The sequence below is a fragment of the Dipteris shenzhenensis genome, chromosome 7 (assembly GCF_047967505.1).
Source record: "Dipteris shenzhenensis isolate YYH24624 ecotype China chromosome 7, Dip_SZ_1.0, whole genome shotgun sequence".
Classification (NCBI taxonomy): Eukaryota; Viridiplantae; Streptophyta; class Polypodiopsida; order Gleicheniales; family Dipteridaceae; genus Dipteris; species Dipteris shenzhenensis.
In genome coordinates, this window is record NC_141602.1 from 54,142,209 (window position 1) to 54,165,234 (window position 23,026).

Genomic DNA, 23,026 nt, shown 5'->3' on the forward strand with positions numbered 1-23,026 from the left:
GTAAGCCGAAAAAACTATAAAGCCAACCCAAAAAGCTGTAAAGCCAATTATGAAACTCACTCACCCAAAATAGAGTTTCTGAATTTCAAAAATTTCCCCAAAAAATAGGAATAGTCACAAAACTTTGCCCCAACTCAATCCTTAAGCACTGGCTCTCTTAGCTAACAAAAGTGTGTACCTAGAGCGCAAGCACACTGAAACAACAATTAACGACCCCATAAATGAGGGTCAAATCTTGGTCAACTTGACCAAAAACCTGATATAATGCAACCACACCGTCCTCAGATAAAACAACGACACAGAACTTCGCTGGCAGAATACTTTCACGGTATTGGAGTTTTCACTAAGAGAAGACAAAAGCCAGCTTTGTAACTGAAGATCGGGCTGTGACTGAAGAAAGTCGGGAGTTTGCATTAAGCAGAGGACAAAAGCAACCTGTGTAACTAAGGAATTTTGTTGAGAAGAAGGTGGTGAAGATCGGGCTGTGACTGAAGAAAGGAAAAAGGTTCGAGGATGTGTATGAGTAGCAGGAAGGGTGAAGGTTCGAGAAGCGTGAGATGCAGGGCCATAGCCTGCCCCTAGCGAAAATAGACGGTCTTTCTTTCCTCCCTACCATGCAACTCTAGCCTTGAGCATCGGCTTAGCTTCCTCATCCGTCAATGGAGGGAACCCGCCTTGCAGTTTGCTGGCTAGCGTTGCTGGCTAGCGCGTCTGCATACAACGGGTCCGTTGGGTCTTCTCCTCCTCCTTGCCACATGTTTTTTCCTCACTAGTCTCGAGTCCCTTCCCAGCAGGAACTCTGTTGTCACGAACTCGAGATCCTCACCACTCTCAAAATCATTCCTTGGACGCTTGGCACATCCCCCATGGTGACCATGCACGGCTCGTACCTCGAAGCTCACCTCCCTAGCTCTTCTGTGAGTTCATGGAAATTGCACGTAGAAGGTTAAAAGTGGAGACATCTAATAAAATTTTAAAACAATTTCAAACACAAAGACCCGATTTTGTTTGCGAAAAATAGGCCAGTACAAGTCGTGGGTTGATGTGTTGACAATTTGGGCATGTCGGAAAGTTGAATTGTGTCAATTTGGTCATCTGTGTTTTTCTGGAATGGGGCTGGGAGCGACCGAGAGACTCCATACAAGATGCCATCACAAGGCCGAGGCTTGTATGACACACATGATGGTGAGCGAGGTATCCCTACATTCACATACCTGTCCTCAAGGTACTGGTCATACAGAGAGTCACTGCACTCACATGGAGCCACATGACGCTGGTTCAAAAGCGAACCTTAGTATCTCAGCCCACCATGGTCACTGGTCCCTCAGCAGGTCGTTGGGGACGAGGCTTGGTAGATCCATTTACGATAGGAGTCTAAAAGTTCTGCTGCGAGATCACCTCCCAGGTTTGTCACAAGACACCCTTGTGGGCCGATCGATGCTTCATATAGATCATCCTTCTCTGGATTCCCTGCTCTTCTGCGCTACGGGATGTCTTGTGTAAGGTAGCATCTTCGATAGTTATGAGCCCTCATTTCTCTGGTGCCAGCAGAGCTGGAAATGCAATCCTTAAGAGATTGCGTCGACAAAAAAAGGCGAATGAAATTGTTATCCATACGAAGAAATATGTAAATGAGCTTCCCGTGTTTAAGACAAACAATCTAATGCATATGTATGCCAAGCGTGGAAGCATGACGGATGCTCTCCACGTGTTCAACACAATGCCAAAGAGGGAGGTAGTGTCTTGGAACATTATGATCCTGGGGTATGCCAACCAGGAAGAGGGTGCACGGGCTTTAGAATTGTATGTACAGATGCATCAAGAAGGTGTCCAACCAAGCGAACGAACCTTTGCTGGTGCATTGAAGGCTTGCAGCAGCATGGCAGAACTAGAAGAGGGGAAACAAGATGACATGACATCTGCAAAACTATGGTGCCTAGGGAGAGGTAGGGCGATTCATTTCCACGTGGTAAAGAGTGGCTTTGGGCCAGATGTCTTTGTGGGAAACAATTTGGTGAACATGTATGCAAAATGTGGGAGTATGGGGGATGCACGACGTGTCTTCGATGAATTGCCTCATCCCGATGTAGTTACATGGAATACCATAATTCTGGGGTATGCTGAGCAAGAAGAGAGTGGGCAGGCCTTCGAATTGTATGGACGTATGCAGAAGGAAGGTTTCACAGCAGTCCATCGAACCTTTGTTAGTGCATTGAAGGCTTGCAGTAGCCCAGCAGCATTGGAAGAAGGGCCACAAGTTGATGGGAAATTTGGGAAAATAGGCTGCCTTTTGAAAGGGAGAGGAGTCCATTCCCAAGTAATAAAGAATGGCTTGGAGTCAGATGTGTTTGTGGGAACGAGCTTGGTGAATATGTACGTGAAATGTGAGAACATGGAGGATGCATGCTGTGCCTTTGATGGACTGCCTCAACGTAATGTGGTTACATGGACTACTATGATCTTGGGGTATGCTGAGCAAGAAGAAAGTTACCTGGCGTTGGACTGGTATGCAAGGATGCACCAGGAAGGTGTCCAACCGAATGATCGAACCTTTGTTGCTGTATTGAAGGCTTGCAGCAGCCTGGCAGGAGAGGGGAAGCAATTAGATAATAAATTTGGAAAAATAGGGTGCTTGGTGAAAAGCCGAGCCATTCACTCCCGAGTAATAAGGAATGGTTTTGACTTGGATGCATCTGTGGGAAATAACTTGGTGAATGTGTATGCGAAATGCGGGAGCATGGAGGATGCACGGCAGGTCTTTGACAAACTGCGACATCGTGATGTGGCTAGGTGGACTGCCATGATCGTGGGGTATGCTGAGCAAGAAGATGGTGCACTGGCTTTGGAATTGTACAACAGGATGTGGCAGGCAGGTGTCCAGCCAACTGATCGAACCTATGTTGGTGCATTGAAGGCTTGCAGTATGCTGGCCACATTGGAAGGGGAGAAACAAGTTGTGGGATGCCTGGCAAACGGTAGAAACATCCATTCCCAAGTAATAAAGAGTGCCTTTGAGTCTGATTTATTTGTAGGAACCACCTTGGTAAATATGTATGCGAAATGCAGGAGCATGGGAGATGCACGGTGTGTTTTTGACGTATTGCCACATCGGAATGTGGTTACATGGACTACCATGATCCTGGGGTATGCTGAGCATGACGACAGTTCACAGGCTTTGGAGTCTTTTGCATGGATGCATCATGAAGGTATCATGGCAGATGAGCGCGCCTCTCTTGGCGCATTAAAGGCTTGCAGTAGCCTGGCAGCACAGGAAGAGGGAAAGCAAGTTGACGGAAAATTTGCAAAAATAGAGTGCTTGGCAAAAGTTAGAGCCATTCACTCGCAAATAGTGAAGAGTGGTTTTCTGTCAGATGTATTATTGGGAAACTCCTTGACGAGTTTGTATGTGAAATGTGGGAGCATGGAGGACGCACGGCGTGTCTTTGATGAGTTGCCTGATCGGGATGTTGTTAGGTGGACTACAATGATCCTAGGGTATGTTGAGCAAGAAGACAGCGCCCAAGCGTTGGAATTCTATGCAGAAATGCTCACAGAAGGTGTCGTAGCAGATCATCGAAGCTTTGTCAGTGCATTGAAGGCTTGCAGTAGCCTGGTAGTATTGGATGAGGGGAAGCATCTTCAGGGAAAATTAACGTCAAAATGCCTTGCAAAAGCTACAGAAATACACTCCCACATAGTAAAGAGTGGGTTTGAGTCAGATGTATTTGTGGGAAACACACTGGTGAATATGTATGTGAAATATGGGATTATGGAGGATGCACGATGTGTGTTTGATAAATTGCCTCAACGGAATGTGGTTACATGGACTACCATGATCTTGGGGTATGCTGAGCAAGGAGAGGAGGCTTTTAGACTTTATGCACAAATGCAAGGGGAAGGTCTGTCACCAAGTGATATTACCTTTGTCGCCATTTTGAAGGCATGTGGAAACACAGCAGCTTTGGAAATTGGGAAGGAACTCCATTGTCAAATCATTAGTGTTGGACATGAGACTGTTGCAACTGTGGCAACTGGTCTTATTGCAATGTATGCTAAATGTGGAAGTATGGTTGACGCCCAACAATTGTTTGATTTGATGCCCACAAGGGATGTTGTACTATGGAGCGCATTGATTGCAGGATATGCCCACCAGGGAGAGAGTGAACCTGTGTTTAATTTGTTTAAGAGAATGATTCGGGAAGGCATACAACCAAATGGGGTTACATTTCTTAGCGTTCTCACTGTTTGCAATCATGTTGGTTTAGTGGAACAGGGCCAGACGTACTTTCAGGCTATGAGCAACCAGTATGGCATTATCCCAACAATTGAGCACTATACTTGCCTGGTTGATCTCATTGGCCGTGCAGGCCGATTGGAAGAGGCTGTGAAAATGGTAGAGAGAATGCCTCTCCGACCTGATGTTGTCATATGGTTGAATATGTTGGGTGCTTGTCAAAAGTGGAAGAATATAGAGATTGGAAGGCATGCCTTTGAAAATGCATTGAAAATAGATGAAAATCTTTCTGCAGCATATGTCATGATGGCCAACATATATGCTGATGCTCAAATGGAGGAGGATGCGGTAAAGATCCAGGTAATGAAAGTGAGCGCCCAAACCTGGACACAGCCAGAACAGAACTGATTGACCTTACTCAAAAGGTGCCTACATTTGTAGTGGGTGAGAAAAAATATCCTCAAAGGAAAGATATATATGCGAAATTTACAGATCTTCCCGTTAAAATGGAGGAAGGACATATGCCTCATTTGGAGCCTGTCTTGCAAGAAATATGTGTGTAGAATAGGAAACCGCCCCATGTGGGCACACTGAGACACTGGGTATGAATTGTTGCAAAAATAAATCCACGTAGGGACTTATTTAAATCGCAAAAAGACAATTCCAGAGGATTGCATCCACAGTCACCAGGACGCAAATGTTCTTTTGTGGAGTATTTATGATGTCACCATATCTACAGTGATGTCCCTGTCCTCTGGTGACTGTCCAGAGTTAGAGTCTCATCGGCAGGGGAAGGATAGGTGCAAGATGATAAGGGCAAGTTAAGGCAAATCAAGGTGGTACCATATTACGACACGAGTATAGGTCCCTTGTGCCATGTCGAAGAAAATTTCAGGGTACCTCGGGGGGGGGGGCAGAGGTGTAATATACTAGTTTGTGACTACAGTCTATATACTAGTCACTACATAGTACCATGATGATATGATATGATGCTGATTTTGGTACTTACTGTACCATACCATACAGTGCTCTACATAAGACAAAATTTGATAGTCCCTTGACCATGGCAGTCCGTGTGTGGCAGAATACAGTCAAGGTTCTGAGGACGTGCTGGTAGTATATCTGTTTCGAGGTTTAGCCTGGATTTTTGCAGATGTCTGCCAGCCTCAAAAACACTGGGCAGATTGGTGAAAGCAATTCTCACACTAAGGTTGGTGGTGTCTCTCGACGATGATGATGGCTCTGGGATACTTACGAATGTTTTCGCACATAGAACAAACCTTTGCAATCCTCTACTTTCGGCAATTAGTCCTTAATTTGACACAAACTGAACATTGAAAACTAATGCAGATTTCAAGCAGTAAAATAACTGTAAGCGTTTTTTGGGGTTTTCGGGATAAAATTAGAGCATCTTTGCTTTGCAGTGATTCAAGAGGTGAAATAATTTTAAGCGCTTTTTTTAGTTTTACAGATGAAATTAGAGCATGTTTGCAATGATTGATCAGATTGAAGATTATTTTGCTGATTGTGGATTGGTCTCTAGTGTCATAGCAATCATGCCGAACAAAGGTGTCTCATATGATAAAAATTCAAAACACATATATAATAGTTGTTGTTGAAGATTCATCTCAACATCAGGTGGTATGATGTGGATAAGCACTAACACATAAGAGTGCTCAAAAGGCAAAAGGGTTGGAAGCCCTTCGCGAAGCCAAAAGGGTTTATATATATTCATTCTTTACAATTAATCTGGTATGCTCTTTAGTTGTGTCCTCTCTTCTCATCTTCACTCTTGTTCTCTCCCCCTTCATACTTTATCATGGCACTATGGCATTGCCATTGTGGAGAGATCTTTCTTCTTAGAAGCTCTCATATCTGACATTTGAAGCTTGAGTGAAGTTTTGAAACTTGAAACTATGTGTTTTGTGAGGTTCTTAAGAGTGATTTTCTTAAGTGTGAGTGAGTTCTTTGAGAAAATCAAAGTGCATAGAACACAAATCAACAAGCAACGCAACAGTAAGTCCTACAACAACTCAATTACTACAACGTCAAGCAAGTGTTCAAAAACAAAGCAACAATGGCCTGCAATGACTTTACAGACATGAGATAACTAGACATAGTAACTCAACGCAAACGCACATCTAACAACGATAGTTGCGACACAGTCAAGCAACGCAAATAAGAGCAAAGACAAGTAGTAAAATTCAGACTATTATGATAATATATACATTTGGCAAGTAGTAACCAATACTTGGGCCAAGTAGCCAAACGAGCAATGGCACTAATAAAGCCAAGCATACAACAGATAATCAGCGATGGACTCAAACGCACATTAAGCCAGGCAAGCACAAAGCCAACTAGATGCAACAAGCAGAGCCAACAAAAGAAGAGCAACAACATACATACAACCTCTACCTGTAATGATGTATGCGATGCCCAAGCACGAGTGAAAACCACATAGAGAAAGATGACCATGTGGCAGCAAGCCATGCAACAAAGCATTTAGGATAAGGTTCAGCTAGATAAGTACACTTGGTATCCACAAGGCATGATAAGACTATTAATAGACTTTGACTCATGGCAACATGAGCCAATAGATAAGTACACTTGGCATCATAGATAAGGACACTTGGCATCCACATGGCATGATAAGACTATCAATAGAATTTGACTCATCTACTGATGTAGCAACATGCCACATCAATAGGTCATCACGACTAAGACGTGATAGATTAGGCCACACCATCAGTCCATATCAATAGCTTGTGTGCATGAATAGTGCCATGTGGTGCATAGAGCCATGTCATCCTTGTGCTACCTAAGTGGTTCCTCTTATATTGCAACATATGCACACTTGTTCCATATCATCATTGTGCTTCATAAGCACAACCCTCTGCTAGCATATACTTACATTTGCACATGAATGCCATGTCATAATTTTGATGCACATTGCATTTTGCATCGATTTTTTGATTTATTTGACACATATTGTAGTGGATGGTTAGGCTTGTTTGAGCCTCTAGGTTAATCTGGAAAACCAACTCCACAAAATAAAAATCTCACAAACTGATTGGGACACCTAGTTTCTCTGATTTGGTTACGAGGACTATTGGGTGCCTAAATTAAGTTTGCTTTCTCGAGCATGAGAAATACCTATCTTTAATGCATCATATCTTAGTTAATAACTGTCCGATTCGAACAACGTTTGAGCCACAGTTTTACAGACGAAAAATACTCATTTTTGCATCATTTTGACCATTTTGTTCAAAATATTTATATTTCCTAAGGCAGTGGCGAATGTTATGTAATAAGGGGCTAGGGGCACATTTTACCTTTATTAAGGTTGTTTACTCCTAACATCAGTTAGAGATTGAGTTACTCACAACACATCTTTTGACCCTAGTTAGGGTCTACTACCTTAGCTTTGTTGTTCAATTATGTTGTTGCAACTTCCTTCAAGTCCATTCTGCCTATAGGCATTTTGCCAGATTTCACCTCAGTTTTGGTAAATTAGTGATTTTGGGGCTTTCCTAGTGCATTTCAGAGCTGGCTGCTACTTCTAGTAGAGATTTCAACATGTTTCTAGGAGGGCCTTCCTACAACTGAGTAACTTTGATTTTGGTAAAGATTTTGGAGCAATAGTTGGTTTATAGCATTTTGCCACCTTTTGGAGCTATTTTGACCAGCTTTCCACTCTTGATGACCTCAACCTGCTCCTAGAAGGCATTTGCAACTAAGGCAACTACATTTTCATGCATTTGGGGCAAGATATATGCATTTTGATTTATTGTGGAGCATTTCTTGGATGGTTTTTGTGAGCAGTAGCTTGCTTGTGGATTGGACATATGTTTTGAGGTGTTTTTCATGACTATATTACTATTTTGATGCTGTTCCATCACTCCCATGACTATTTTTGGGCCTTTGGAGACTTCTCCTTGCTATTCTGAACTTGTTTTAGGCAATATTATGCAAGGTATCACCCATATTTTGCATGTTAGATATGCTCAATGCCCCACCCTTCTGGTAACCACTAGTGGTCCAAGGTGCTCAAATTGTAAGGCTCCCATATGAGGAGAAGCCATGTGTGAGCCCGGGACACTAGATGGATCCTGACTTGCATGTTAGATGAGGTCTATCAATGAGACCGTTGATGGTAGAAAGGTGATTGTGTGGGAGCCCCTTATTCTTGCTAGGGCCTGGGGGCTAGCTGGCTCCCCTGGTGGGGGTTCGGGGGTAAGAGCCCCCAAGGCGACGATATAGGAAATATTCCCTGAATATTCCATGGATGATTGGTCGGTTCCACTGACTAGGTTGACTGGTCGGTTCCACCGACTACGTTGATCTGACTACCGCCCTCATAGCTATAAAGAGGTGACCTCTCTAGTCCATTGTATCAGATCATATCAGATCTTCCAACTGGTAGCTCTTTACCTAGTATCTGTCTAGATCGCCATCTAAGCTCCACTGTGGGAGCGCACGGGTGGACGAAGTCATCATCTGTACTACATCAGTATTGAAGGAAAATTTTATTTCTCTCTAGTTTGTTGTGTACTCTCTATTCTTTGTTCAGTTTCTATTCCGTTGCGCTATGTAATTTAACTACACTTTTGGGTGTATTTTTAGTCCACTCAGTTGGGAAATTTCCTATTTTGTCAAAACAATTATTAAGATTTGAGGGAGCTTCAGTTGTGTTGGGAATAATTTTTAGCCTGTTGATTAGCTCAATTGGTGGCTCATTTCTATATTCACTATCTTTGGTCCCAAATTCTCGACTATTGATGGAACAATTCAACCAAAAGCCACTCCACCTCTACCTCATCGCACATTGGGTCGGCTCCCATCTTCACCCGTCTTGCGTTTACTTGCTCGAGAGGAATTGGGCTTGACAATTGGCTCTTTGATTCAATACAAAGGATATTTTTAGTTGGGTTTATGCCTTATTGAGCCAAAGCAATGGCTACTTGAAGTAGACATCCCAGCACAGATTGAGGTGCATTCTCAAGCCTATTATAGGCTTTGGCAGAGCGATTTATTTTGCTTCAGAAGAGTGTTCATAGCATGTGAAATTTTCTAAGATTCATTTGCCTCTTTTTGTTTTCTAAATTAGGCACACCAAAATCCGAAAGCTATTTTTCATATGCTTTCCTAGAAGGATAGGTTGGATTGCACCAACTATTCTATCTAGAGAATTTATAGGACCATGTCATAGATGATGCAACTCGTTTTATTCATATTCACAAGGCAGTCCTCCATAAGTAGAAGGAAGTTACAGTGGTGGGGTGCATGGGGGGGGGGGGCAACAAGGGTAACAACAAGATGCTCCAGTTGGTCAAGTGCAAGCACCTGTAGGTGTCACTCTTGAGCAATAGAGATGGGATACTAGGAATGCCCAACTACTAATCTTTTATCTCACTAAATGTAAATAGGTTTATTATCCCTCATATTAGGTCTTGCCGGACTACTAAACTTGCATGGGATATTTTGGGGAATATGTATCAAGCTCATAATGAGCCTAGAATCTCATTTTTATGTAGAGAGCTTGATAGCATGCACATGGATCAGGGTGACTCTATGCAAGATCATGCCACTAAAGATTTAAGATTTGCATGAGCAACCCTTGAATATCAATGAGGACATTCCAGACTCATAGCTCGTTTCCACTACTTTAGACTCCTTGCTAGAGTCTTATCTTTCTTTTCATATGCCGCTCAACCTTTGGATGAAAGGGAATTAAAATATCCTGACTTTTTAAGAGTTGTTAGCACTCTTATTATAAAATGAGCAGATGCAAAAGAATATGGCTTCACACTCTTATAGTGGGGAGCATGCCCATTCAACCAAGGATAAGGGACAAAAGGACATCAACCAAGTCAAGCCTCTAGTAGTAGTTTTGGACATGCACATGCAGGTGGAAAAGATAAAAAGGAGGCCGTATAGCCTTTCCAAAAAGGCAAGTTCCATTATTACAAAATTCTTGGTCATCACATTAGTGAATGCCCCAAGAGGCTTGTAAAAAAGAGAAGTGAAAGAGTCGAGGGATGGCAGTTTCAAGCTCAACTCATCACGGAGGTTCCATTGATAATTCTACTAATTTTGTTGAGAATGATTGGTCCTTCTTTACTTGCAGCTATGATGTTTCTTGGGAGTCACACTTTTAGCATGAATGAGATAGCTAAGACATGGTACTTTGATAGTGGTGCTTCCCACCATTTTATCTCACATGAATCTTGAATCTTTGATAAGTCATCCAGAGCATAGGTTGGAAAGTTAGTTTCTTGTGATGCTAAGGATACTTCTTATTTAGTTAAAGGGATTGGAGAACTTTCACTCATAGCCATGGATGGTTCAAGTATTTGCACTCAGGATATTTGTATAAATTTGGGATTAATAGAATTTGTTTTTTCTCTCTTATTTCTTTTGAAGAGGTTGCCAAGTCATCTTTGAGGATGATCGATTATGGTCTGTGACAAGGAGAGAGACTATGCCTTGGTTTTCATAGGTACATTATATCATGGGTTATTTCAACTTGATACATATGAGAAAAGATCATGTTTATCTTTTGTGGATTCGCAGGATTCAAAGTTATGGCATGCAAGGTTTGGGCATGTAAATTATGGTAGCCTTATGTTATTTTAGAAGCTAAATATGCTTGATGACTTACTTCTTTGCAGACCCCTCTAAACAACATATGTGAGGGGTGTATTTGGCTAAAATGTATCATTTTCCTTTCCCAAGGATGGTGCACTCAAGGCTACATGTAAATTACAGCTTGTTCATATTGATGTTTGTGGACCCATGCACATTATGTCTCTTGGCACTTATCTTTATTATGTTATATTCATAGATGAATTGACGTGTTTTACCTGGGTCTTTGTTTCAAGCATAAGTTTGAAGTTTGCAATCTGTTCATACACTTTGTGGCCTGGGTTGAGAATCAATCTAAACGCAGGTTACAGACCCTCAATTCAGAGCATGGGGGAGAATATCCATCCATTCATGGCGTTGCATTACACATTAGCTTATGGTGAAGCAAAATGGGAAGGCTGAAAGGAAAAATTGGTCACTTTCACAGATTGGGAGATGCATACTAAAAGGAAAAGGGTTGCCTCAAAAATTTTGGATGGAAGCCATTATGTGCTCAAATCATATTTTGATAGGTTGTCCAAGGAAGGCACTTGAATTCATGACAACTTATCAAGCATGGTTTGGTCGTAAGCCCAATGTGGGCTATTTTTGTACATTTGTTTGTGTAGAATGTCACATGTTCCTAAAGAATTGCGAGGAAAACTAGATGACAAGGCATAACAGTGCATCTTTATTGGCTATGGTCGTGAAACAAGGGGTATAGACTTTAGAATCCCTTGACCAAGAAGGTTATATCACTAGTCAAAATGTTATATTTACTGAAAAAGTATATTTGTCCTTTGTTTGGTTTTGATAGAAATGAGGATCCTTCTAAACCCTATGACGGGTTGCCACCCATTTCATTTGGTTGCACTAGCTATGTTAATGGGAAATTAGACTTTGTAGTAAGATACTCCAATGGGTGATGCCTCAGATTAGCCTATGGCTGATCCTGTTTCTTATGAAGAGATTGATGATATCATAGCATGTAAAAGTACAATAGTGTAGGAAGCAAGATCAGTACCTTGTTGGCTACTCGAACTCTTGAGGATAGCAAGCTTTCTGCACCACTTCCTAGCGATAGAGGGAGTGGCACTATAGACACTAAGGATGCCCATTTTCATGAGTCTTCTTGGGTTTTTGATGGATGAAAGATCCATGAGCTAGATGAAGTTTGGAAGTTAAGAAAGGCGTTGCATCATTTGAAACATTCTCCTCAAGCTTGGTGTGCAAAGATGGATGCCTTTTTTACATGTTAGGGATTGAAAAATATTCCACATGACAACAGCCTCTGTGTCAAGAAGGAAGGGCTGGATTTTCTCATAATTGTTCTCTATGTTGATGCCATGGTACTCACTAATAATAATGCTACAAAATTGTAGATTTTAATGTTGAATTGGAAAAACCATTTGATATGTAAGATTTGGGGTTACTTCAATACTATTTGGGATTCCAATTTATACATGATGATAGAGGTTGTGGGCTATTGCAATCCAAGTATATTGGTAAGCTTCTAGAAAGATTTAGATTTCATAATTGCAAGCCCATCTCTACTCCTATGGAGTTTGGGCTTAAGCTATCCACTCACGATGCTAGTGAACCTTTTGATACCTCTACTTATAATTAGGCTATGGGATGCCTCATTTTACTTATGTAACACAAGTATCGACATTTAGAATGCAATGTCCTAGCTGATAAGATTTATGCAAGTTTATGCATGTCTCGATGTTCAATACGTAGTGTCCTAGAGCTAAGTAGGTTTATGCACAGCCCAAAGACATCACATTGGTAAGTTGTGAAGAATTATGGTGCTTCAAAATATAGATGAAAAAAATTATTGCTTTGCATATGACAGATGGGAATATGTTGATGGCACATTATTTAGAAGAGTTTGTAATCCACCAACACAAGCGCTCGAGGGGTTCACACCTCATAGAATTTTAGTGTACCACGTCCATTCAAAAGGAGGGGTATTTAATTTAACTTTTTGGAAAATTTTAACAAGATTACAATAATAGGGGTGTTTCTAATTCAAACTTAGAAAAAGATCACTTAGTCTATAAGTAAAGAGGGGTGTTTTTATTGGGAGAAAAATTTTACTTGAGGGGTTTTCTAAATACCCCTTGAACGCATGTGATACATAGGGATTTCTAGTAGTGCAACCCCCCAAGCACAAGCATCAACACACAATTGTATATGAGAATGAGTGGTGTCATTCACACACACCAAGAGGCTTTTATCCCCAATTTCATTTATTCACATTGTCATTTCCCCATCATTTCTAGGTGCCACAAGGGGGGATAGAACCACACAAAGGTCCCACGTTCCAACACCCTCCCATGGGACAAACACCACTAAGGACAAGATCATCCAATTAATACTGATTGCCCACTAAGATCCCAAAAAATCAACAATGCTCTAGTACCCCACTAAGAGCCACACTGCTGTCAACTTTCACAAATCAGTCATGCAATCACTGTGAAGCCTCTGAGTAGGCACTACAGTTAAAGCTCATGCAGGTTGCCATCTCCCGTTAGTGTGCAATTGTCTACCTAGCACAAATGTATTAGCCATCATTGCCACTAGTCTAATACACTCAATTCACACTATTAGCTAGAGCATGCATGTGAGTCGCCACATCCCATGAGCATGTGCAGTCACCTATTCAGCCAATAACAACAATCATTCGGAAAAAAGGGAGCTCAATTTGGGGCCTTTTGGCCAAAATGAAAAATAGCTCTCCACCAATGGCAATAGAGCCAATGTAACATGGGGAAATTCAAAAAATCTGGATTTTCATAGCAAGAAAGAATATTTTAATAATGTACAACTATCAATAACAAATAAAAAATTTGGTCAAGCTACTGACACGATTCTACTATCTGATAATGTCTCATTCAAAATACATCATCAATTGATGTAAAATTGTTAAGTTGGATAATATTCTTTCAGTTTTATGTGAATAAGAGTATTTATAAAGATGCTGCAGAATGGAATATAACTTTTGAAAGTTTTTCATGGGAATGACAACACAGTAATTGGTCTTAGTTTTTTAGGAAGCTTTGTTGATCATAATATTGAAGCGCAAGGTACAAGAATGATGTCATTGTTTTGTCAATCTCCCTCTTTGATGATATTCTTAAAGTTTTGAATAAGAAGATTATGCTTATGCAAGACTAGAGTATAATGTGTGCTCTTTGATATGTCCATTGAGTTTTCAGGTGTTCGAGTAAAAGTTTGGATACTAGTCTCAATGGCATGCATCGATAATTAGAACCGTTATTGTGCCAAACGACATGTTGATTAGACTGTCAAGGACGAAGCTATAGACATGAGCTCCCTCACTCGTCGACCTCTTTCCTCTATATCTTCCATCAATGTTGCCAACAAGGTTACTGTGGATGGCTCCTGGGCAAGGGGCAAAGATTGACTGTATCAAAAGGAAGTTGGGTGCTCATGCAACCAAATAGAAGGAAGAAGCCACGCTCAAGTAATCTCTTTTTAGCATCTTGGAAGGGTCGGGTGAAAGATTTTAGAACCAAGGAGGGGATGAAATCAATAAAGGAAATATTGGTTCAACATGTATACATGCATAGAGAGCTTGTGTTGTGAGAGAATTATCCAACTTATCTTCCACAACACAAACCAAATTGTAAGTGACTTCATTGAGAAATTGTATTTCATAATCAAAGAATTTCCTGAACCTCAATGTCTTTATTTTTATTTTTAGATATATATCCTTCATCTTATGACTAGTGGCAGCCTACCGAATGCATTTTAGGATTCATGGATGTGTTACATGGGTCCATAGGAGAGTTGCAATATCAAGGTAGATCAGTAACACAATTAGCTTAGTTAGGAGTCTTTTTCTATGATCATTTTTACCAACTATTGGATAAAGCCAACACACATGGTGTGTTGAAGAAACTAGCTCTCCCAGTAAGGAATACCATTGATTGGCCAATTCCTCATCATGTCGTAACTGAGTCATATAGAGCTAGGTTGTTTTCAGAAGTACAACGATCCTTACGTTCAAGGATTGCTAGTAGAATCAACAAAATAACTCTTTGAATGCAAATAACAGCCTTTGTAGATCTATTCATTAAATTTTCTATCAAGATTTGCAAGGTGATGCTCACTTATAATGCAAATGGTACTGACAGAATTCCCGACTTCTTGGATTATGGTTGGGACATGATAACATCCAATCAAGTATACTATGAGGTTGTGCACAAGTCCATTAAACTTAAGTACATGGTTGCTACTAAAAATTTCATATTAACCTTTTACTATAAAGGCAGTAGAATGATTGGGAACCAATTGGTTCCAATGGATCAAGATTTGAACTCTTTTGGTCCTAAGAATGAAGCACTGGATATCACCATTAACGAGAATGACAATTTATTGGGAATTATATCACTCAAACATGCTGCACACTCGCTCAATTACGCTAGCACATTCAGATGGAGGTAGAGGGCAGTGTTGCAGAAAGATTCTCATTCATTCTGAATAACAAAAATGTAAATAAAGAGTTGAATATGACTCAATGTTTTTTATTTATTCTTGAACGAATCATTGATTAACACTACATGTTGATAGGTATTAAAGTGAAGGGAAAGGAGAATTCTATCTAGAGATATTACAAATGGAATTATTGAGATTCAAAATTCATGATTACAGATACTATATTAATATAGCACACAAGTACGAAATGATTATTTACATAGTATGCAATTGTGAGGCAATGGATAAAAATTATACATTATAATGTTAAACAAACTGATGATTCTCAGACAATCATTGCCGTTCAGGTGATGGTGGATGCTATGAAGAGTTGGCATCCACTAATGCCTATGATGATCCTATGAAGAAGGTTGATCAAGGAGCTTCTGTTGTGCCTTTTCCTCATTCACCACCTTCTCTTCCATGTTCTGATCTCACCTTCGCTCTAGTGCATGCTCCTTCCAATCCCTCAGGGGACCATTCAAGAGGTGGTGATTCTGATTTTGAGGGAGCTGACTTTGCAAGGTACAATTCCAGGATCCTTGATTGGACTCGTTCGAATTCATTGAAGTGCTCGGCCTTGGCTTTTTTGTGATTTCCTCCAGCTTTCTTGCGGGATCTTCTGCTGTTATTCAACTTTGGAGGTTCAACTTTTGGGAGCTCGACTGCCATTAGGTTATCAAAGATTTGACCTTCAATTTCAGCATTTGTAGCCTCTATTTCAAGGTCCCAAGGAAAATCTAAGTCATCATTGGTATGGGTACCTTCTTCAGGTTCATTATCCCACTCGAGGTCAGCCAGAAAGAATGGCATATCTAGATCGATTCATTCTTCATGCTGGAGTGGAGGATCTACCTATAGTGCCTTAGCATCGATCTGTGAGAAGATGGGGTCTAATGAATGGCAATTGTCGATGGTTGCCAATGTTTGTATCCAGTTATTGACATTGCTTTGTGAGTCACCCGCTATGGCATGCTGTTGCAAGGGAGCTACTTTCCTTGAGATTGTTGTTGAAGATGTGTCATCCAACACTCTAGGTACAATTGGTTTAATAGCTCCTGTCCCCACATTGACCCTGACTGCGGTGTCATGATTCTGGATTGTCAATCTATCACTTCCCCAGTCATGGAGGACTGATGCTTCCCGTAACCAAGGACGTCCCAGTAAGATTTGATAGGATTTTTTGGGGAGATCCAAGATCGTGAATTGAAGGGAAAAGCGGACTCCTGCGATCTTTGTGGACACACCATCCACTATCCCCAAGGGTTTAGCCCGTGAATCATCAGCAAGGCGTATGTTGAAATTAGCCTTTTGCACTGGTGGGAGGCCCCATTCTTCGTAGAGCTCCTTGGATAGGACATTTACACCTGCTCCACCATCCACTATGGCTTGGACTTCATTATATGCCTTGTGGATCAAAGGTACACTAATGTTGCGTATGTCATCTCTCTCACCCATCTACACAGGGATATCTTCAATGTCGTTCATAGATGGAGGGGGATTTGTGAGTTCAACCCATCCTTTGAAACTCTCCCAGAGAAAGATTGGGATGATTCCGGAGAAGGATTCCGATGGGAATTGACACAGGGCAACTCAAGATGCTAGAGAGTGCGGCTCCTTCAAGTTGACATGGCGGTATATTCTGTTATGGAGTCTGTTGTTGGAACAAAGGCTCGAGTACAGTATTAATACTTTGTGGGCCAAGTCATGGATTGGGTCTTGAGCTTGTTTCTCAGCCTCAAATTGAGCTTGTTCATTTTGTACCCATTGTTGAAGTGCTTGAAAACGAGCCTTCTCTACCTCTGCATTTGGATATGGAGCTTCTTTTATTTGAGGCTCGGGAGTTCATGTGGATGAGCTCAGCTACTCATTGCTTGGTGGAGGTGGAGGAAATTGTGCTTTCTTTTTTAGAAGTTGCACTGGTTGGATTAGAATGTTAGGGTCCTTGGTGGCCTCTTTGTATTAGCGTGTAATTACATTTACAGGTTGTGATTTTACTCTTGCTGGACCTAGACTTTGATGGTCCACCCCAATGATGCCGATTGGGACGTAAGGCTTAACCTCTGTTTGTTCTGGGACCTTATTTTTCATGGGACAATCCATACAGGCATGTCCTATGCCACAATCTCTGCAAAGTGGTTGGAAAGTAGCTGGGCTACCACGATGAGGGCACTCTGTGATCCGATGATTTTCTCCACAACCGTAGCACTTGATTGGTGTGTGATATGTGTTGGGACATATTTGATTTGTATAAACTAGTATTAGACCCTCTGCACCTTCTACATAGTACATTGGGTACTCTGCTTCATACTCAAATGACGAGTCTACTTCCTCGGCTTGTAATTGATGTATTGGGACTGCTTGAGGAGTTGGGTTTGGTGCTTTTGGATATGGTTTTGGATTTGGATTCCTGAGGAGTTGTGGGACGTGTTCGAACGGGTACAAGATTTAGCCTCAAAGTTGGGGACACTTATACAAGTGCCGGTTGCTTGTATATTGGCATGGGTGTCGCTTGGTATTGTTGAGGTCAAGGCGGGTTGTTGCGCATGTTGAAGATGCAACTGTTCTCATCATGGCACATGGACTTAGGTAGTATAGAATGTGTGTGTAGAGTAGCAGCAAAGCTCCGCTTGTACTTGCATAAGGCTAGGAATAATCTCTCTTAGGAAACCTCAACATGTAAGTTCTACTTGTGATTCCTACATATGAGTCCTACATGCAACTCCTATCCTACATACGAGTCCTACATGCAACTCCTACATGAAAGTTCTACATGCAATTCCTACATCCATGTTTTACTTGCATTTTCTACTTGCAAGTCCTACATGCAAGTCCTACATGCGATTCCTACATGCAATTTTTACTTGCAACTCCTACATGCATGTTCTACATGCAACTCCTACATGCAACTTGCAACTCCTACATGCAACTTCTATATGCAAGTTCTACATGTAGAGAGAGAATGTCTTACAATTCCTACATGCAAAGACAGAAGCTCTCCAACTTGTATAAATACCACATAATGGAATGAAGCCCACAGTCTTTGGGGCATTATGTTGAGTTCTACTTTGGTATTCCAAGCAATTGTCTCAAGTGTCCATGTTTCCTTGCACTCCATGTCCAAAAGCATGTCCTAACCTTGCAACTCCTCTTCCCCTCTCCTCCAACCTTGCAACCCATCCTCTCCCTCTCCTCCTCCCTCCTCCTCCTCCCTTCTCCTCCTCCTCCTCCCTTGTCCTCCCTTCTCCTCCTCTCTCGTTCTCCCTTCTCCTCCTCCCTCCTCCTCCTTCTCCTCCTCCCTCCTCTCTCTTCTTTCCCGCATGCTCTTACACCTTCCTCTCCCACTCCTATGCTCCCCCTAAGCCCTTAGTTCCTCAACCCTTAACCTCCATGACCTACGAGGGAGATGAGTTCTCCACCATGTACTCTATCCTGAACCTTGGATCCTCCTTCTAACACTTGAACCTCTTCTAAACTCTGGAACCTCCTTCTAAACTCTGGAACCTCCTTCTAAACCCTGAAACCTCCTTCTAAACTATGAACCTCCCTCTAACCCTTGAAATCCTCCTTAACCCTGCAACCTCCAATGAAGGCAAAAACCTTCATTACCTCAAGCATGATGATACATGTTCCTTTTGCACATGCATGCACTATGTTTACTTACCACACTTAAGCCTATGTCTCTCACTGGAATATGACTCGAGGTCTTAAGCTACACGTATACTACAAATGACAACCCTGATATATCTGTAGGTGATAAAAAGCCTCAAAACCCTGCATATTGAGAATACCCTACTCTTCCTATGAAAGCTATGGGAAAGAGCCAACATTTGTGGTGAGCATTGTGTTGCAATCTCATGTTGAGAAATGATGTGCCCCACAGCAAATACCTCCTCCATAAGTAAAGCACATAACTCCTCAAATGTCAAGGGTTTGGGTCTCACCTGAGTGTTAAGCACTATTACAAGTCCATCAAACCTTGGTGGACATATCTGGAGACACCGTCAATCTAGCTCTTTGCTAGTCTTTTGTATCCCAGCATCAGCCATTTGGTCACACGGACCACTGGTGGTTACCAGGAGGGTAGGGCATTGAGCATATCTAACATCTACTAGTATCATGAGATTCACTGGGAGGTGAAAATAAAGGCATGGGATCGGCCCATGTAATCAACTTGCATGATTGGTTGCCTTTGCATGCTGTAGTACGTGGCAGAGTCACAGTTCTTAGAGGATGTGGTCATGGCTCTTGGAGCTTATTGAGAGTTCTGGCTTCTATGAATACACATCATCATTTAGGTTCTTGGAGTGCCACACTGACCTGCTAACCATCTGATGAGAGTCCGACTCCAGAGGTAGATATAGGCTAGGATATAGAGAAGATAGTTGGCATGATTGTGAGCTCCAACAAGGTCCATCAACCTGAGGAGACATGCATGGCCAAGTATCTATTCAGAAGGATTGTAGATTCATGGATTGTTAATTAGATGCTTGCAATAACAAGAGTCTACAGGTTGATCATTGAAGAAGAATTCTCTATTGTCATCTTTTGTATTTTTGTCATTTTATGCAGTCTGTCTTGTATCAAAGTGGCCTTTAGGTCCTGAGAGCTGAGGTATGTGCGAGGATTAAAGGAAAATTCATCTCATATGTCAAAGAGGTCTACCCATATTGATAACCCAATCATCGTCATTCCTCAGCAGCTTAGAGAGCCCAATCTTGGTGATGGATATAACAAAGAAGGACAAGAACGGAGGAGTTCTTGTGATTTTCAATGGCAAAAACTTTGTATCCTGGCAACTTGCTACAAATTACTCTTCATGCAAAAAGGATTGTGGGGAATTGTAGCTAATACAGAGAAGAAAACAAGGGTATACGGAAGTAGAGAAGAATGCATGGGAGATGAAGAACAAGAAGGCTATAGGCTACATGGGACAAGTTCTCAGACATGAGTTCTTCCACCATCTTGATATGAAGGTCACAGCATATGAGAATTGGCAGATGCTAGAGACATTGTTTGGAGTACGCATGAAACATCTAAGGAGAGTTTTGTGTGAGATTATGCCCTTGCTATTTTCTACTATGAGAAAAGAAGACTGATGCAAGTTGTTGCTGCAAAAGATGTTGCTGCTTATGGAAGATGCAAAAGAAGATTGTTGCTAGGAGGAGATTGCATTGCTTAAAGAACATTTTGCAAAGTTTGAAGAAGAGAAGGACATGCTGGTCGAAGAAAAAGAACAGGTCTTGAAGCAAATGAAGGACTTTGAGAGGAAGACAGAAGAGCTACAGAAGGAGCTTCTTATGCTGCGGAAGCAAAGAAAGTGCCTCGAAGAAAAAAACTGGAGGCAGAATTAGTGCACATTATTGCATTCGAAGAAGATACTGTGGATGTTGAGTTGCTGGTGTGTGAAGATTGGAAGCTGCTACAAGGTCGTAGTGAAGATTGAAGCTGCCCAAGGAGGAGGCAGGATCAACTAAAGATTGTAGCTGTGAAAAAAAAAAAAAAAAAGTTGCAAGGAGGAAGCTGCTGTCATCATTGAGTTGCAAGAAAGAAGCTGCCCTGAAGAAAGGGGGTAGTTGTTGCAAAGAAGAGATGCTGCAAAGATTGTTGTTGATGCTGCCCTTGCTAAGTTGCTGCTCAAGAAGGTCAGCAAAGGAGTTACATGATGGTTGCTGATGCAATGACACTCATGAAAAGGTGCTGCTAAAAATGATTGCAGCGAAAGGAATGCTACAAAGAAAAAAAGAAAACAGTGGCTGAGAGCTATGTTGAAGCGGTGTCAAAGATGACAGATTTGAAGCCAGTAAGATGCTATACATTACATCGGGAGAAACAACATGTGTAACCTATTCATGAAGAAACTGCTTACAGGAAATGTATGGGATAGGCTCAGGAAACAATCTGCTGAAGTGGTAGACAATAAGGAAGAAGAGGAGAAAGAGAAGAAGGAGGAAGATGAAGGAAAGATTGAAGATGATCTCGAAAGCAACAAACGAAAGATACTCTCAGTCGTGATGGAGGTGAGCGAGACCTTTGACTCGGCCATCAAGGACACACTGCCACGACAGAAAAGCTTGCAAAAATCATCCAGGAAATGGTTTTCTGCAACAACAGCAGCACCGGAGTGTAATATAATTTCTCCAAGGCGAGTCTAAAGCAGAAGATGAGCTTGAAAGGGAGATTAGTGTGAATGTTAATCAAAACAGAGAGTTGTTATGAGGGCTACATGCTATCGTTTGAACACGAGCCAGTTGTGCCTACAATTGGGAGGAGTAAAAAGAAGTGTAAGCTATGAGAAAGGCACTGAAGAAGGCTCGCTGAAGAAGAGCATAACCGCAGATTGAAGGAGGACTCGACATGATGGCACGAGAGCAACTGCAGCAGGAAAAAGATTGATGGTAGACAATTACAAACATGGAGCCAAAGTCCTTAGGGTTGGAACCCTACCTATTTCAGCCACATGCACATTATCCTTACTTTATGCACCTTAAAAAACCCCTTTTGTCTCCCTTTTGTATAAGAAATTTTTTCTTACGCCTTGAAACATTGGCGCAGCATTGGCGTGTATGGCAAATCATGGATATGTTGTACTATGACCGAGATTACTGTGGGTGCCCTGCCCTTGCATTGGCATAAAATGGATGTAATTTTCTCTCACCCATGTTTATGAGGGTCCTCTACCCGAGCCCACGGGTGCTCAAAAAGATATTTGATTGTGGTGTGCAGGAGTAGTGTACATTGATGATGCACTACTTGGGTTGGTTCCTTCTCCCTGACACATGGGGTGTCTAAAAAGCACTTGGGTGTCCCGCCCGCACAGCATGGTGTGTAAAGTGGATGATAAGGTGTCTAGGTTGCTAGACACATGCACACACATTTGTTGAACACTCCAATTTATCATTGAGGGGGAGTGTTGAGAGAGTGAGTTTGGCAATGCCAAATCATTGGGGGTGAGAGGTGAGATGGTCACATATGATTGTACATTGAGGAGGGGTGTTGAAATGTGCAATGTCCAATTGTTGGGATATTGTGTTGGTACCCTAGAGGGGTATGATGGTAGCCACACAAAAGGATGTGGACTACATAAATGGATGTGGGACATTGGTCACCACAAGTTGGATGTGGCTCAGAGGATGCCACACAGTAGGCTTATGCCTTGAGACTCTCTATATAAGAGGTCTATCATTGTATTGTTCATCAAGCATTGGAATAGATTGATTGAGTGTTGCCTACATTGTTGTCTCTCCATTATGGATTTTCTTGTATGGTTCAATCCTCCATGATTGTTACACTGATCTCATGTAGCCCTAGGCTTAGTGGTGGTCGTCTCACTTGTAGTTTCTTATCAGGATCAACGTAGTCGGTGGAGCTGACCAGTCAACCTAATCAGTGGAGCCAACCAGTCAACCTAGTCAATGGAATCGACCAGTCATCCATGGAATATTCAAGGCCTTCTAACAGCAAAAGAGGCAACCTAGGTCACACAACAACATGGACTCCAATGACAGCAAACCAATGATGGCTAATCAAGCTACAACCTAAGGCAAAGGAAAGGTGACTCCCTCAAAGGCTCAACGTGACTAAAAATCACTCCAAGCATCAAGAGTACAAGGCAATGAGCTTCATAGGTACTGCACGCAACACCAGTGATGACGAAGCAAAGAC

The 23,026-nt window shown here is 41.8% G+C and overlaps 1 protein-coding gene across 1 annotated transcript; it reads left to right on the forward strand.

The window, feature by feature from the left end:
- The first annotated feature begins 1,267 nt into the window (after positions 1-1,267).
- Positions 1,268-21,516, forward strand: LOC147900507 (pentatricopeptide repeat-containing protein At2g33680-like). The gene is made up of 5 exons (XM_087376664.1): positions 1,268-1,351; positions 1,505-4,594; positions 5,388-5,444; positions 5,585-5,669; positions 21,233-21,516. Exons 1-5 carry the CDS (start codon positions 1,268-1,270, stop codon positions 21,514-21,516), a joined length of 3,600 nt encoding a protein of 1,199 aa, XP_087232790.1.
- Positions 21,517-23,026: the final 1,510 nt, after the last annotated feature.